The sequence below is a fragment of the Microcaecilia unicolor genome, chromosome 8, assembly GCF_901765095.1.
Source record: "Microcaecilia unicolor chromosome 8, aMicUni1.1, whole genome shotgun sequence".
NCBI classification, from domain to species: Eukaryota; Metazoa; Chordata; class Amphibia; order Gymnophiona; family Siphonopidae; genus Microcaecilia; species Microcaecilia unicolor.
This window is the reverse complement of record NC_044038.1, coordinates 185438531-185452145: the sequence shown is the minus strand read 5'-3', so window position 1 is coordinate 185452145 and position 13615 is coordinate 185438531. Positions and strand designations below refer to the sequence as shown.

Below are 13615 nucleotides of genomic sequence, written 5' to 3'. Positions count from 1 at the left end.
TAGAGTGGAGTAATTAGAGCCATGCTGGAAGCAGCCAGCACACAGAAGGAAAACTACTCCAGAAAGGATAGGCAGAAGCCAGCTTAGAAGCTGACCCCCAGAAATAAGGTAAGTCTGAGGGTGGTCACGGCCACAGACGTGACAACGAAAGACTGTTGGAATAGGTGAGGGAGTTATGGTTTTAGAGGTGTATTTTCAAAGCACTTAAACTTACATGGAGGGGCATAATCGAACAGGGTACCCAAGTTTTCATGAGGGCGTCCTCGCAGGATGGCCCTGCGAAGGGGTGGGGAAACCCGTATTATCGAAACAAGATGGGTGTCTATCTTTCTTTCGATGATACAGTCGGGGACACCCAAATCTCAACATTTAGGTTGACCTTAGAGATAGTAACATAGTAGATGACGGCAGAAAAAGACCTGCACGGTCCATCCAGTCTGCCCAACAAGATAAACTAATATGTGCTACTTTTTGTGTATACCTTACCTTGATTTGTATTTGTCATTTTCAGGGCACAGACCGTATAAGTCTGCCCAGCACTATCCCTGCCTCCCAACCACCGGCTCTGGCACAGACCGTATAAGTCTGCCCAGCACTATCCCCGCCTCCCAACCAGCCCCGCCTCCCACCACCGGCTCTGCCACCCAATCTCGGCTAAGCTTCTGAGGATCCATTCCCTCGGAACAGGATTACTTTATGTTTATCCCATGCATGTTTGAATTCCGTTACTGTTTTCCTCTACACCACCTCTCGTGGGAGAGCATTCCAAGCATCCACCACTCTCTCCGTGAAAAAATGCTTCCTGACATTTTTCTTGAGTCTGCCCCCCTTCAATCTCATATCATGCCCTCTAGTTCTACCGCCTTCCCATCTCCGGAAAAGGTTCGTTTGCGGATTAATACCTTTCAGATATTTGAACATCTGTATCATATCACCCCTGTTTCTCCTTTCCTCCAGGGTATACATGTTCAGTCTGCAAGTCTCTTCTCATACGTCTTGTAACGCAAATCCCATACCATTCTCGTAGCTTTTCTTTGCACCGCTTCAATTCTTTTTACATCCTTAGCAAGATACGGCCTCCAGAATTGAACACAATACTCCAGGTGGGGCCTCACCAACGACTTATACAGGGGCATTAAAACCTCTTTTCTTCTGCTGGTTACTCCCCTCTCTATACAGCCTAGCAACCTTTTACTTACGGCCACCGCCTTGTCACACTGTTTCGTCGCCTTCAGATCCTCAGATACTATCACCTCAAGATCCCTCTCCCCGTTGGTACCGCTTAACGCATACGTCTCCCGTGGATTTCTACTCCCTAAGTGCATCACTTTGCATTTCTTCACATTGAATTTTAATTGCCAAACCTTAGACCTTAGAGATGGTCGACCTAAATGTTGAGATGGTCGACCTTAGAGATGGTCGTCCCCGGTTTTCAGCCATAATGGAAACCGAGGACGCCCATCTCAAAAATGACCAAATCCAAGCCCTTTGGTCATGGGAGGAGCCAGAATTCATAGTGCACTGGTCCCCCTGACATGCCAGGACACCAACCGGGCACCCTAGGGGGCACTGCAGTGGACGTCGCAAATTGCTCCCAGGTGCATAGCTCCTTTACCTTGGGTGCTGAGCCCCCCAAAACCCACTCCCCACAATTGTACACCACTAACATAGCCCTAAGGGGTGAAGGGGAGGCACCTACATGTGGGTACAGTGGGTTTCTGGTGGGTTTTGGAGGGCTCACATTTACCACCACAAGTGTAACAGGTAGGGGGGGATGGGCCTGGGTCCGCCTGCCTGAAGTGCACTGCACCCACTAAAACTGCTCCAGGGACCTGCATACTGCTGTCATGGAGCTGGGTATGACATCTGAGGCTGGCAAAAAAAATGTTAAAATTTTTTTTTTAGGGTGGGAAGGGGTTGGTGACCACTGGGGGAGTAAGGGGAGGTCATCCTTGATGCCCTCCGGTGGTCATCTGGTCAGTTTGGGCACCTTTTCATGGCTTGGTCACAAGAAAAAATGGACCAAGTCAGCCAAGTGCTCGTCAGGGATGCCCTTTTTTCCATTATCAGCCGAGGACGTCCCATCTCTTAATCACGCCCCAGTCCCACCTTCACTACAGTGCTGACACGCCCCCGTGAACCTTGGTCGTCCCCGCGACAGGAAGCAGTTGAGGACATCCAAAATCGGCTTTCGATTATACCGATTTGGGTGACCCTGAGAGAAGGACACCCATCTCCCGATTTGTGTTGGAAGATGGGCGCCCTTCTCTTTCGAAAATAAGCCTTAAAGTTACATAGTTTGTGCTTTATTTAAAATTTACTATAATGCTAAACTCAAATAAATCAAAGCAGTTTACAATAAAAAGGATAATAATGAAAGGAACACCAATAATAAAATAAAAGACACATTCAAGACCGCTCAAAACAATAAGGGCTCTGTTTACTAAGGTGCGCTAGCGTTTTTAGTGCATGCTAATGCTAGAGACACCCAGGTTGTCTGTAGCGTTAGCGTGCACTAAAAACACTGGCATGCCTACAGTGTAGCTTAGTAAACAGGGACCTAGGGTTTCCTAGAAGATGTATTTGCATAATTCAAATGCTGTCAAACGTATAAAGATGTCGAAAACATTAATCCTCCAACCCAAATGCTAATGAAAAATGATGTGTTTTCAACAAATTCTTACATTTTTTTAAAGAGCTTTCTGCCCTTACATCAACAGGTAGCTGATTCCATAAGAAAGGAACTTACAAAAGAAAAATGCCTTCTGTTTGTAGATTCCCATCGTCCCTTACAGAGACGGATACTAAAAAGCTAAATAGCGATAAAACTAAGTTAATTTTGGTTGACCAAAATGGAACCATCCCACAAGATTATTCTTTTACAGTGAATGGCTTCTCCTACAAGTTAGAACCCTGGTTAAAAATCGTATGTATTACTATTGATCAGAATTTAACATGGGAAGTGCAGGTGAATGGGCTTGTAAAGAGATGCTTTTGGCTAATATATAATCATAGACAAGTAAGGAAATATTTTATGCAAAACAAGTTCAGACTGATAGTTCAAGCCTTGATACTGACTAAGCTGGATTATTGCAATGTGATTTATTTGGGATGTACTAAAAGCTTACTGAAAAAGTGCTTGTCCACTGTCTCAAAAGGCAGCTCCACTGATTGCCACTTGAGGCAAGGATAATCTTTAAGGTTTGTTGTTTTGTATTTAAAATAATTCAGGCATTTGCATCAGCACATATGTTTTCATTGATTACAATTCTAAATTTCTCCGAGGACAAGCAGGCTGCTTGTTCTCACTGATGGGTGACGTCCACGGCAGCCCCTCCGATCGGAATCTTCACTAGCAAAGTCCTTTGCTAGCCCTCGCGCGCCCGCGCGCACCGCGCATGCGCGGCCGTCTTCCCGCCCGAAACCGGCTCGAGCCGGCCAGTCTTCTTTCGTCCGCACTCGGTACGGCTGTGTTTTTTGCCGTGTCGAGCCCCGGAGAGTCGACCTCGCGCGTCCTTTGTACAAATCGACGTGTTTTTTCTTCGGAAAAGATTTAAATTCGTTCGGAAAGTGCTCCGCAAACCCCCTTGGGTTTCGTTTGCCCCTTCCCGTATTTCCAGTCTTTGCCCCGGTAAGTTTTCTTTCGTCGTCGGGGTAGGCCTCTTTTCGGCCTCGGTCGAGATTTTTCTCCCTCAAAGTTTTTGGTGCTCAAATTCGTCATTTCGGATTTTGATTTCGCCGGCGTGATTTTTCCGCCCATGACATCGAAGCCTTCCAGCGGCTTCAAGAAGTGCACCCAGTGCGCCCGGGTAATCTCGCTCACTGATAGGCACTCTTCGTGTCTTCAGTGTCTGGGGGCCGAGCACCGTCCTCAGAACTGTAGCCTGTGTTCCCTGTTACAAAGGCGGACTCAGGTAGCGAGATTGGCCCAGTGGAACGTTTTGTTCTCGGGCTCTTCGTCGGCATCGGCACCGGGGTCATCGAGTGCATCGACGTCGTCAGCGTCCAGACCTTCATCCTCGGCCGCCAGTGCATCGAGGCATCGGCCCTCTGCATCGGCGCCGAGACATCGGATAGCTGCATCGGCGTCGGTGGTTCCGGGACCCCGTCTGCTGATGTCGTCGGACGGTGGTGCATCGTCAGGAGTGCAGGTGAGGGCTGTCCATTCCCCTGCTGGTGGCGGTGAGCCTTCGGGTGGGTCTCCCCCTACCCTGAGGGCTCCTGCGGTACAGCCCCCCCGGGATCGACCTGCTTCGACCTCGGCCCCGAGGAAGCGACGGATGGATTCTACGTCCTCCTCGTCGGTGCCGGGGAGCTCCGGTGACATGCTTCGGAAGAAGTCGAAGAAGCATCGACACCGGTCTCCTCCCCGCGTCGGCACCGAGAGCTCTGGGTCGCCGAGGGAGTCGGCACCCAGCAGGCATCGGCACCGAGAGGACCGCTCACCCTCTGTTCAGGAGGTGTCGATGCGCTCCACTCTGGACAGCCCGGAACAGCCTCCACGCCCAGAACAGGTTCTGACGTCGACGCCTGCATCGGCCTCCATGCCTTTCTCTGCAGCCGCTCTGAACGAGAGCCTCCGGGCCGTTCTCCCAGAGATTCTGGGAGAGCTGTTGCGCCCTACCCCTCCAGTACCGGTGGTGCTTGCGCCTCCGGTACCGTCGAGCGTGGCGCCGGCTGGCCCATCGCCCGGGGTGAGGTCCCCGACGTCGGTACCGCGTGCGGTGCCGACTGCGGCCACCTCCCAGGAGGGGTCCCCGACTACGTCGGCGGAGGGAGCTTCGCCGATGCGGGCGAGGGAGTCTACCTCTCGATGCCCCCATCGTGGACGTGGCTCCACGGAGTCGAGCCGGGCGAGGTTGCAGACACAGGTCCGTGAACTTGTGTCTGACACCGAGGGTGAGGCCTCGTGGGAAGAGGAAGAAGACCCCAGATATTTCTCTGACGAGGAGTCTGAGGGTCTTCCTTCCGATCCCACTCCCTCTCCTGAGAGACAGCTTTCTCCTCCCGAGAGTCTGTCTTTCGCTTCCTTTGTCCGGGAGATGTCTACGGCCATCCCCTTCCCGGTGGTTGTGGAGGACGAGCCCAGGGCTGAAATGTTTGAGCTCCTGGACTATCCTTCTCCACCTAAGGAAGCGTCCACTGTTCCCTTGCACCATGTCCTAAAAAAGACATTGCTTGCGAACTGGACCAAGCCACTAAGTAATCCCCACATCCCCAAGAAGATCGAGTCCCAGTACCGGATCCATGGGGACCCAGAGCTGATGCGCACTCAGTTGCCTCACGACTCTGGAGTTGTGGATCTGGCCCTAAAGAAGGCTAAGAGTTCTAGGGAGCATGCTTCGGCGCCCCCGGGCAAAGACTCTAGAACCTTAGACTCCTTTGGGAGGAAGGCCTACCATTCCTCTATGCTCATGGCCAAAATCCAGTCTTACCAGCTCTACACGAGCATACACATGCGGAACAATGTGCGGCAGTTGGCGGGCTTGGTTGATGCTCTCCCCCCTGAGCAAGCCAAGCCTTTTCAGGAGGTGGTCAGGCAGCTGAAGGCGTGCAGAAAATTCCTGGCCAGAGGGGTGTATGACACCTTTGATGTTGCGTCCAGGGCCGCTGCTCAAGGTGTGGTGATGCGCAGGCTCTCATGGCTGCGTGCCTCCGACCTGGAGAATAGACTCCAGCAGCGGATTGCGGACTCGCCTTGCCGTGCGGACAATATTTTTGGAGAGAAGGTCGAGCAGGTGGTAGAGCATCTCCACCAGCGGGATACCGCATTCGACAAGTTCTCCCGCCGGCAGCCTTCAGCATCTACCTCTACAGGTAGAAGATTTTTTGGGGGAAGGAGGACTGTTCCCTACCCTTCTGGCAAGCGTAGGTACAATCCTCCTTCTCGACAGCCTGCGGCCCAGGCTAAGCCCCAGCGCGCTCGCTCTCGTCAGCAGCGTGCGCCTCAGCAAGGCCCCGCGGCTCCCCAGCAAAAGCAAGGGGCGAGCTTTTGACTGGCTCCAGCAGAGCATAGCCGACATCCAAGTGTCAGTGCCGGGCGACCTGCCGGTCGGGGGGAGGTTGAAAGCTTTTCACCAAAGGTGGCCTCTCATAACCTCCGATCAGTGGGTTCTGCAAATAGTCCGGCAAGGATACACCCTCAATTTGGCCTCAAAACCTCCAAATTGTCCACCGGGAGCTCAGTCTTACAGCTTCCAGCACAAGCAGGTACTTGCAGAGGAACTCTCCGCCCTTCTCAGCGCCAATGCGGTCGAGCCCGTGCCATCCGGGCAAGAAGGGCTGGGATTCTATTCCAGGTACTTCCTTGTGGAAAAGAAAACAGGGGGGATGCGTCCCATCCTAGACCTAAGGGCCCTGAACAAATATCTCGTAAAAGAAAAGTTCAGGATGCTTTCCCTGGGCACCCTTCTCCCCATGATTCAGCAAAACGATTGGCTATGCTCTCTGGACTTGAAGGATGCCTACACACACATCCCGATACTGCCAGCTCACAGACAGTATCTGCGATTTCAGCTGGGCACACGTCATTTCCAGTACTGTGTGCTACCCTTTGGGCTCGCCTCTGCGCCCAGGGTGTTCACAAAGTGCCTGGCTGTAGTAGCAGCGGCACTTCGCAGACTGGGGGTGCACGTGTTCCCGTATCGCGACGATTGGCTGGTGAAGAACACGTCCGAGGCAGGAGCCCTGCAGTCCATGCAGATGACTATTCGCCTCCTGGAGCTACTGGGGTTTGTAATAAATTACCCAAAGTCCCATCTTCGCCCAGTGCAGAGACTCGAATTCATAGGAGCTCTGCTGGATTCTCGGACGGCTCGCGCCTATCTCCCAGAGACGAGAGCCAACAACTTGTTGTCCCTCGTCTCGCGGGTGCGAGCGTCCCAGCAGATCACAGCTCGGCAGATGTTGAGATTGCTGGGCCACATGGCCTCCACAGTTCATGTGACTCCCATGGCCCGCCTTCACATGAGATCTGCTCAATGGACCCTAGCTTCCCAGTGGTTCCAGGCTGCTGGGGATCTAGAAGACGTAATCCACCTGTCCACGAGTTTTCTCGAATCCCTGTATTGGTGGACGATTTGGTCCAATTTGACTCTGGGACGTCCTTTCCAAATTCCTCAGCCACAAAAAGTGCTGACCACGGATGCGTCTCTCCTGGGATGGGGAGCTCATGTCGATGGGCTTCACACCCAAAGAAGCTGGTCCCTCCAGGAACGCGGTCTACAGATCAATCTCCTGGAGTTGCGAGCGATCTGGAACGCTCTGAAGGCTTTCAGAGATCGGCTGTCCCACCAAATTATCCAAATTCAGACAGACAACCAGGTTGCCATGTACTATGTCAACAAGCAGGGGGGCACCGGATCTCGCCCCCTGTGTCAGGAAGCCGTCAGCATGTGGCTCTGGGCTCGCCGTCACGGCATGGGGCTCCAAGCCACATATCTGGCAGGCGTAAACAACAGTCTGGCCGACAGACTGAGCAGGATTATGCAACCTCACAAGTGGTCGCTCAACTCCCGAGTGGTGCGCCAGATCTTCCAAGCGTGGGGCACCCCCTTGGTGGATCTCTTCGCATCTCGAGCGAACCACAAAGTCCCTCAGTTCTGTTCCAGGCTTCAGGCCCCCGGCAGACTGGCATCAGATGCCTTCCTCCTGGATTGGGGGGAGGGTCTGCTGTTTGCTTATCCTCCCATTCCTCTGGTGGGGAAGACTTTGTTGAAACTCAAGCAAGACCGAGGCACCATGATTCTGATTGCTCCTTTTTGGCCGCGTCAGATCTGGTTCCCGCTTCTTCTGGAGTTATCCTCCGAAGAACCGTGGAGATTGGAGTGTTTTCCGACCCTCATCACGCAAGACGAAGGGGCTCTTCTGCATCCCAGCCTCCGGTCCCTGGCTCTCACGGCCTGGATGTTGAGAGCGTAGACTTTGCCTCTTTGGGTCTGTCAGAGGGTGTCTCCCGCATCTTGCTTGCTTCCAGGAAAGATTCCACTAAGAGGAGTTACTTCTTTCTATGGAGGAGGTTTGCCATCTGGTGTGACAGCAAGGCCCTAGCTCCTCGCTCTTGTCCTACACAGACCCTGCTTGAATACCTTCTGCACTTGTCTGAGTCTGGTCTCAAGACCAACTCTGTAAGAGTTCACCTTAGCGCAATCAGTGCATACTATTACCATGTGGAAGGTAAGCCGATCTCAGGACAGCCTTTAGTTGTTCGCTTCATGAGAGGTTTGCTTTTGTCAAAGCCCCCTGTCAAGCCTCCTACAGTGTCTTGGGATCTCAATGTCGTTCTCACCCAGCTGATGAAACCTCCTTTTGAGCCACTGAATTCCTGCCATCTGAAGTACTTGACCTGGAAGGTCATTTTCTCGGTGGCAGTTACTTCAGCTCGTAGAGTCAGTGAGCTTCAGGCCCTGGTAGCCCAGGCCCCTTACACCAAATTTCATCATAACAGAGTAGTCCTCCGCACTCACCCTAAGTTCTTGCCAAAGGTCGTGTCGGAGTTCCATCTGAACCAGTCAATTGTCTTGCCAACATTTTTTCCCCGTCCTCATTCCTGCCCTGCTGAACGTCAGCTGCACACATTGGACTGCAAGAGAGCATTGGCCTTCTACCTGGAGCGGACACAGCCCCACAGACAGTCCGCCCAATTGTTTGTTTCTTTTGATCCCAATAGGAGGGGAGTGGCTGTAGGGAAACGCACCATATCCAATTGGCTAGCAGATTGCATTTCCTTCACTTACGCCCAGGCGGGGCTGGCTCTTGAGGGTCATGTCACGGCTCATAATGTTAGAGCCATGGCTGCGTCGGTAGCCCACTTGAAGTCAGCCTCCATTGAAGAAATTTGCAAAGCTGCGACGTGGTCATCTGTCCACACATTCACATCTCATTACTGCCTGCAGCAGGATACCCGACGCGACAGTCGGTTCGGGCAGTCAGTTCTTCAGAACCTATTTGGGCTTTAGGATCCAACTCCACCCCCCGAGGGCCCTGTTTGTTCTGTTCCAGGCTGCACTTTCAGTTAGTTGGTAAATTTTTTAGGTCAATCTCAGTTATGTCCTCGCCGTTGCGAGGCCCAATTGACCATGGTTGTTGTTTTGAGTGAGCCTGGGGGCTAGGGATACCCCATCAGTGAGAACAAGCAGCCTGCTTGTCCTCGGAGAAAGCGAATGCTACATACCTGTAGAAGGTATTCTCCGAGGACAGCAGGCTGATTGTTCTCACAAACCCGCCCGCCTCCCCTTTGGAGTTGTTTCTTCCCTTGTATCTCTTTTGCTACATATGAGACTGGCCGGCTCGAGCCGGTTTCGGGCGGGAAGACGGCCGCGCATGCGCGGTGCGTGCGGGCGCGCGAGGGCTAGCAAAGGACTTTGCTAGTGAAGATTCCGATTGGAGGGGCTGCCGTGGACGTCACCCATCAGTGAGAACAATCAGCCTGCTGTCCTCGGAGAATACCTTCTACAGGTATGTAGCATTCGCTTTATGCCATGATACAAGGAATTCTCTAAGGCTCTTCCATTTTTGAAGGGTTTTCGTTTTAAGAGATTTTTTTTTGTCTATTTTCTTATCAAGCTGCTAAGGCCTGGAATAGTCTACCAACATCTGTGATTGATCTTTCATGTTATCCCCTTTTTTATAAAGCAATCAAAAACATCCTATTCAAAATATATATTTATTTATTGTATTAATTTTGTTTTAAGTTTGTATATTTCCTGTAGTTTTGTTACTGGCCAGTCTTATTGTAATCCGCTTCGAACCATATCTTGATATGATCAGAAGGTAAGAGCTAGGTAAAGTAAAGTAAACTATGAGCCAATGCTGATCTCAAAGCCCTCCCTGCTACATAGAGCAAAGCTATACATGCAAGATAAGATGGTGTGTCTGTATATAAGGCTTTGTGGGTTAAATAGTGATCTATATTGAACTGACAGCCAATGATAATGCAGGTATAAAGGAGTCACTCAGTCAGGTCAATGTGTGCTGCCAAGCAGACGTATGGTAGCATTTTGCAACATACACAAATATTTGAAATTAGACCTTGATAAACCCCCATATACTACGTTGTCATAGTCTAATTTATTTTATTTTTGTTACATTTGTACCCCGCGCTTTCCCACTCATGGCAGGCTCAATGCGGCTTACATATTGTATACAGGTATTTATTTGTACCTGGGGCAATGGAGGGTTAAGTGACTTGCTCAGAGTCACAAGGAGCTGCCTGTGCCTGAAGTGGGAATCGAACTCAGTTCCTCAGGACCAAAGTCCACCACCCTAACCACTAGGCCACTACAAAAGCATGTCTCAAGGAAATCAGAGGCAGAGCTGGAGGATTCTCCACCATTAGCAACTAACACCGTCTCCTGGATCAAATGTTTTTCAACAGGACCAGTAACAGTTAATGTAGAGACGGGAACAGAAGGCTCGAATTTACCTTTTACCCATTGTGTACAATGAAGCATTTTCTTTCGGTCAAGTCCCTTCAGCCATGTAGCATTTTTATGTGTCCCTCAGCTCCTTCTGCTGACATCAGTGAGCTGACCTCTGCCCCTTCTAGGAGCATCTCAAATACAGGTGGTGCAGAGGAACAGGCAAGAAGTAACAGTGGTTTTCGGGTGGTAACAAGGGCTTTCTCCATAAGGCAGTTTCTTAAAAAAATAAACAGGATGGTCCTCTGTAAATCAGGTCACCAGGCTATCTTAGAAGCTGGACCCAAAGCAGGTTGTGGTAGAAGTAATGAGTGTACTATGAAGCATCCAGCAGCAGATGGTAGGATAGTTTCTGAATTGGGGAGACCAAAGACTGACTGGCCCTGATTGCATGAGTGCTCCTTGTTAGCTGAAGACAGTGCTGAGGGGCAGCAGTTCAGTTGTATCTGTATCAGTGTCCACATTACACTGCGACATTCCTATCCCACAGTTGCATCTTGAGTTCAGTGTGCCTAACAGAATAAGAGACTAGGCATTCCCAGGATCATTACAAATTGAGCAATAAAAAACAAATGAAATTATTTTGTAACAAGATACTTCCTAAATAAATAAGTCAACAATTTCTGTAATTTGCTATAATTTGTCTGATAGTGTAACTCGTTTCGTTGGCTCACAGCTTGATATGAGAATGTTATCTACAATTTTCCTACGGTTTGGATAGTGCAAGATTAAAAATTCCTGTTAGTTTGGTACTCATTAGCATGTAGTCTCTTCATCTTAGCACTATCCTGCTTTTGTGTTTTCTAGATGTGTCAGAAGGAGAAAATCTTTTATCACCACGCCGTGAGTCCCAGGGTTCCCTGAGTTCTGCTACGAGTGTGGACCTGGGCTTTCTGTCTTCAGTAACCAACAAATGTGAGGTACTTGGTGATTTCTTCCCCATCAATGACATCTTCAGGAACATTGGAGGGACTAAAACTCCCAGTTTCCCTGGGGTAGATCACCTGACTCCCTTAGAAAGGGTAATCCACACTGCGTTTCCCAAGATCCTGCGAGGCGGTCACAAGATTCTTTCAATGGTGATAAGCCTGACTACAAATCCCAGGGGCCCAAGGGTGGGATGCATTTTCTTTCCAGGCCAGCTGATGGTAATGATTATCAGGAGAGGGAGTTGTGATGGAGAGGCTGGCCACCGAATGGGATTTCAGAGGTTCCAAGGGTGGAGGGAGAGACTGAACCGGAGCCTATGGACACCTCTGCCCTAGCCCAGGTAAAGTGTAGGAATTCTAAGGGAATGTTAGCAACCTTAGTGGTTAATTTGATTCAATACATGGAGAAGAAGCTTAAGGGGAGCACCTGAAGTTGTTTGGAATATAATAGAAGCATGTCCCTGGACTCAACTTAGACCTTGGGGCGGTTACCAGAGATTCCGTTACTGACTTACTGGTATGTAAAAGGGTGGGGTGGGGGTCCCCTTTCCTCAGCCATTCACTGAGGAGAGGATACAGAAAACATGAGTCTGAAGGAGGATGATTATATTGAATTAACTTTCTGTAAAAGACTGCTTTGAATTTGAGGAGAATTGGGGGAGCTGAGATCTTGGCTGCTGTCAGAAGAAAGGGGCAGAAGAAAGGGGCTTTTTCTTTTGATAAGACTGGACTGTAAGCTAGCAGTCTCTATGAACTCTATAAGCTGTGGAAAACAATAAGACTGTTCCTGAATAAAAGGGAAAGAAAAGTTCCCCATTTGTTAGTTGCTATAATTTTTTTTTGAGTTGGTGAGAAGTCCTATAGAAACCCGGAGTGGTGCTGTGCAGCTGGATTGGACAGAGGAGAGCACAGTCGAGCGGATGCAGAGTGTAACAACTGTCATGTTACCAATACAGTCTTCAATGTGAACTCAAAGGGACAAAGGTCTTTACATAATCTCCCTACAAAAGAAGGGCAGAACAATCTGGGTGTAAAATGTAGAATACAGAGATAACAATAACAATATAAAGCAATACCATGTCTAATCAACCACAATACTTCCTGTGATGAAATTAGAATAGCAAGTATACTGAATAGGTATATATACACCAAACTAACACATAAAATCAGGCACGTTAAAAAAAACAAGGCCATTGGGCTCATATGATAAATAACAGTTTATTCCAACAGAGACAGACTGTAAAACAAACAATCTAAAAGGATTCTAAAGAAGCCTAGAGTCCACCTCCATATTGACATGTTGTATGTAAATGTGTTGTATTTGCTTAATATAAAAAAGTACACCACACATTTCCATAAATAAAATCCTCCAACAAAACCAAAAATGTAACATAAAAGACAGCACAATATGCAATTAAAAAAATATAATATAAATAAACAAAGATATAAATACTGCTCCATACTGTTGTTTCTCTGCTTTCATATCATTAGTGCACAACCCAGACATTAACTGCATTCTGCATCTCTTAAAGCAAACGTTTTGCTAAAAAAAGGAGAGTCAAAAAAGTTGTTTGACCAGAGTCAAATTATTAGGAGATCTATAAGTGAAGGAATTGACTCAGAATCTCTCCATACAAATAATTGATCTAAAAAATAATAATTTTTTTTATTTATTTATAGAGATGTTCTCAGAGTTATTCACTCACCCAAGTGAGGTGCGCCTAATCAAAGCGACACCTCTAAGGGTGGATAAGATTCTCAATCATGGAACTTCTCTAAAGGCATTTTTTGAAATAATTTTAGCACACCCTTGTGTTAAAATATTGCTATAAGTGTATCCAATACCTTTAATAATTCATAGAGTGAAAAATGGATCAATTCCTACACTCACTCCAATAAAAACCTCAATGCACTCCAAACTCACACGTGCTATATCTTATTATGAGAAAAATGCTGAGTATAAAACTTCTAACAGCTCTTGTTATCTAAATGTTTGAAAACATAGGCACTTAACAAAAAGTACTTAACATTTGTAGAAGCCTTGTGTAGATTCCTCAGTGGTAATAATCCTATAGAAATCCATGCTTGTTGTCATGCTAGGATTCTCCACTCTCCACCGAAAACATTTAATACTTGTAGCTACACAATAACTCATTATGATTTAATTGTGTAGCTACAAGTATTAAATGTTTTCGGTGGAGAGTGGAGAATCCTAGCATGACAACAAGCATGGATTTCTATAGGATTATTACCACTGAGGAATCTACA

The 13615-nt window shown here is 48.6% G+C and overlaps 1 protein-coding gene across 1 annotated transcript in view; it reads left to right on the top strand.

Moving 5' to 3' along the window:
• Nucleotides 1–13615, top strand: part of RGS14 (regulator of G protein signaling 14) — a 121123-nt gene that overhangs the window by 40629 nt on the left and 66879 nt on the right. Inside the window, 1 exon segment of the mRNA XM_030213438.1 lies at nt 11226–11338. Coding sequence (XP_030069298.1) covers nt 11226–11338 — 113 coding nt within the window.